General features: G+C 37.0%; 1 protein-coding gene across 1 annotated transcript; it reads left to right on the top strand.

The window, feature by feature from the left end:
* The first annotated feature begins 749 nt into the window (after positions 1-749).
* Positions 750-3149, top strand: LOC133330797 (trypsin-1-like). The gene is made up of 5 exons (XM_061539203.1): positions 750-1416; positions 1499-1533; positions 2431-2566; positions 2635-2931; positions 2994-3149. Exons 1-5 carry the CDS (start codon positions 775-777, stop codon positions 3147-3149), a joined length of 1266 nt encoding a protein of 421 aa, XP_061395187.1. The 5' UTR covers positions 750-774.
* Positions 3150-4183: the final 1034 nt, after the last annotated feature.

Here is a 4183-nt window from a genome sequence, read left to right on the forward strand (position 1 = left end):
AACGTTCCGAACGATTCTGGTAAACTATATAGAAGTAAAATCGCCAAAAGTTCATCTCCAATTAAAACGCCAATTTCTTATATAGAAAAAATCATTTAAATGTTCTCGTACATTATCGCCGTCACGCATTCTTGACAATGCGACTATTTTCAACAATGTAGCCTTCCTCGCAGGCTTTTTCGATTGATACGTTGATTCCAATCTCAAGCAGATTTCCCTTTTACACTCTGCTATCAAATATAAAAATTTTTTTCCGAATTACGTTCAGCCCTTAATAATATAACATTTATTGGTTCTCTTATTTCAGCTCCTCCACCATCACCACTCAATGGAAATGATGTCAAAACATCCCACAATCGTACCAGCCGTCAGCTGTTCTACAGCCCGAATTTCTTTTATATACAAAATATTGGTGCCGAAGGTTCCAGATGTATAACATCACGTGGCCTGGTGGGTATCTGCATGGGTTTCGATAAATGTGCCATCGAAAGTCGCGGCAGACGTCGTCGCCATTTGACCTACTACAGCTTGGCGCCACAATATCCCTACTTTACACCCTATATACAACCACAACAACCCGATGAATTGTGTACATATTTTGATCAATATGCTCGCACCAGTTCGGGTGTATGCTGTACAAGTATTAATAACATTGTGCCCATTGGGTCGGGAGAACAACCTTTCCAACCGCCTAATCCCAATCCCACACCAAGTCAACCTGAAGCGACCACAACAATGAATGGAGAAAATGATTCCCCTTCGAAAGAGGTCACCATGAATCCCATGGATGTCATTAAAGAAAATGAAAGCTCTGAGGATTCCGATGTCATAGAGCCACCAGCCAATTTTAACTATGAACCCGAACCACCGAAATACGATGAACCCTCTTCACAGGAGGGTAACAATATTGGCTACGACCCGATTGATGAAAGTTTGAAACAGGCACCAAATTACCAGGACTTCATACGCTACCCTTGGCCATCACAATTTTTGGGCTTCTCGGGTGTGCAACAATGGCCACCACCATTGCCAACCCATCCACCATCATCCGTTTCCAATTGGCCACCACCATTGCCAACACATCCACCAAATCATCATTATCCAACACATCCTCCTTCGACCATTGGAGGACAATTTGTTCCAGCAACCACTAAGAGGCCGATCACGTCACTGACTACCAAGCGTCCAACATATAGGCCAGTTGTGACGACAACAACCACCACCACAACAAGGAGACCACCAAGCTCCTCGGGAAGTGGTGTATCGTCGAATGGTTTACCTTTGCAGTGTGGCATGATTGGTCCCGATCAGGAACGTATTGTTGGCGGTACAAATGCCAGTCCTAACGAATTCCCATGGATTGCGGTTATTTTCAAATCGGGTAAACAATTTTGTGGTGGCAGTTTGATAACTAATGTAAGTGGCGAAGAGAGGAGGAGGGGTAAGCAGGATTTGGAATGGTTTTTGCTAATCAATTTTTATTTTTCTAATTTTTCAGAGCCATATTTTGACCGCTGCTCACTGTGTGGCCAGGTAAGATACAAGTCTTTTAAAAATTTTTTTTAAAATCCAAGTCTGTGTTGGGACCCTTAAAAATATTTTTTGAAACAATTAAAAAATCCACGCCTGTGCTGGGAACCTTAAAATATTTTTAAAAAATCCAGGGTCCCAGCACAGGACCCTTAACATTTTTTTTAAATCCACGTCTGTTCTGGGACCCTCAAACATATTTTTGAAATATCTTAGATTGTGCTGAGATCCTCAAACATATTTTTTAAAAAATCTAAGTCTATGCTGGGCCCTTTAATGTGCTTTTAAAAATTCTATGACTTTTCCACAAATAATCTTTAAATACCTTATTTAAAGAAGTGCTGACAGCTCCGAGAATAACTTCCCAATAACAAAATCTGGCAACATGAGTTAATAAAAATTAAATAAAGCATACTTTTAGGGATAATAGAAATTCGATGAATTGCCACGGGTATCTGCGGAACGATATAGATTTTTTCTTTTTATTTCATTTTACTTTTGTATATTAATTTTCCTGGAGACTATGTAGACCCTAGTCTTCTGAGCGGTTACGATTTCTTTTTATTTTAGTTTACTTTTGAATTGGATTTTTCCTGAAGAAAAGTGGTTCCCTTTCTTCCGAAGTGATTTCGATTTTTTCTTTTTATTTCATTTTACTTTTGAATAGGATTTTTCAATATGGAAACTGGTTCCTTTTCTTCTGAATTTCCGCGATCTGTAATGAAAAATTATTTGGAATTAGGAAAGGATTTTTGTAGAAGAATATGCAAAGTCCATGTCTATTAGATATTTTTCTATGATAGTAGTCCAATTCTATGATCATTAATACCAGACTTAGAGAGTCCTCTTTCGATATTAGAGAGTCCACTGAATTAATTAATTAATTGAACCTGTTTTCAGAATGACTTCTTGGGATGTTGCTGCCTTGACTGTACACTTGGGTGACTATAATATACGCACGGATTATGAAGTTCAACATGTCTCACGCAGAGTCAAACGTTTAGTAAGACACAAAGGATTTGATTTTAGCACCTTGGTAAGGGAACATTGAATTGAAATAATATTCACGAAAATGAATTCTAAAATTTCCTTTCTCTTCCCCAGCACAACGACATCGCAATTTTGACACTAAGCGAACCGGTGAAATTCACCAAGGAAATCCAGCCGATTTGTTTGCCTACCTCACCGGCCCAACAAAGAAGTTCCTATAGCGGTCAAATTGCCACAGTTGCAGGATGGGGTAGCTTGCGTGAAAATGGTCCCCAGCCATCCATTTTACAAAAGGTGCAAATACCCATTTGGAATAATGCCGAGTGTGCTGCTAAATATGGTAGAGCTGCTCCGGCGGGTATTATTGAGTCAATGGTTTGTGCCGGTCAGGCTGCCAAGGATTCGTGTAGTGTAAGTATTTTCAAAAATTATTTAGATTTAATATAAATCTATAAATATTATTATTTTTGCAGGGTGATTCGGGTGGTCCAATGATTGTCAATGAGGGTGGCCGTTATGTCCAGGTTGGCATTGTTTCGTGGGGCATTGGTTGCGGTAAAGGACAATATCCCGGTGTTTATACCCGAGTCACATCTCTATTGCCTTGGATTTATAAAAATATCAAATAAGGGAGTATCTTTGGGGAAACGACAATGATAAACGATCAATTGTAAAACGATTTATGGAATTCACAGAAGAAAAAAAATAAAATTTAGTAAAATATACGTACATACTTATATGTAATGATCGAATTTTTTGCGAATAAATATTCAATAATAATTTTAAGAAGTGATATTTTTGTGAAATAAATAATAAAAAAACATTTGTATGTATAATTAAAATACTATGGTTTTATTTATCAGCATATCAGAATGAATGAAAAAACTGTTGAAAGAGCTTCAAAAATAATTTGAAAAACTCTGCATCTTTTCTAAGCGCTTCCAAACTAATTTGAAAAACTCTTCTATACGATTCAGAAAAAATTTTAAAAAAATCCACTGCTTTTTTAAAACCTTCACAAATATTTTTAAAAAATCCACGCCTTGTATTAGGACCTTAGGACTTTAGAAAAATATTTTTAAAAAATCCACGCCTTGTATTAGGACCTTAGGACTTTAGAAAAATATTTTTAAAAAATCCACGCCTTGTATTAGGACCTTAGGACTTTAGAAAAATATTTTTAAAAAATCCACGACTTGTGTTAGGACTTTAGAAACATAATTTTAAACCTGTGAGCGGAACAGAATAGTCGGACGGGGCCGACCATATGATACACGACACAACTTCCACGAAAATCTAACTTTGTGTGGTTCTATATTCTGAGCTTGGGCAATATTTCGTGATATTTGCACCCTCTTGACCGACTAGAGGTCAACAAATTCAGTACAGCCCTTCTAATTACTTGTCCAGATTCACTATAGATCGACTCGAAAAAAAAAAAAACAAAAAAATAATTATTCGGTCTAATTCATTTCAAAATTAGTATCTGATCATCACCGAAAATTGAATGCTTTGTCCTTGACCATCCAAGTATGGTATCATGAAAAAAATCAAAGCGATAAGGCTTTCGTCCTCTAGTGTGGTAATGGTTTAAGCATCTGTAAATATTTAAGTGTAACTCCCACATCCGAAAATATAATTGCTATCAGTTTATAGTTCAACC

Source organism: Musca vetustissima, unplaced genomic scaffold, assembly GCF_032173495.1.
Source record: "Musca vetustissima isolate MV318-11 ecotype Yass unplaced genomic scaffold, APGP_CSIRO_Mvet_v1 utg112424, whole genome shotgun sequence".
Classification (NCBI taxonomy): domain Eukaryota; kingdom Metazoa; phylum Arthropoda; class Insecta; order Diptera; family Muscidae; genus Musca; species Musca vetustissima.

Coding starts and splice junctions, on each gene's coding strand:
- LOC133330797 (XM_061539203.1), top strand. CDS start 775: ATGAATCCCATGGATGTCATTAAAGAAAATGAAAGCTCTGAGGATTCC. Junction 2,567..2,634: donor GATTTGATTTTAGCACCTTG/GTAAGGGAACAT, acceptor TCTCTTCCCCAG/CACAACGACATCGCAATTTT. Junction 2,932..2,993: donor CTGCCAAGGATTCGTGTAGT/GTAAGTATTTTC, acceptor TTATTTTTGCAG/GGTGATTCGGGTGGTCCAAT.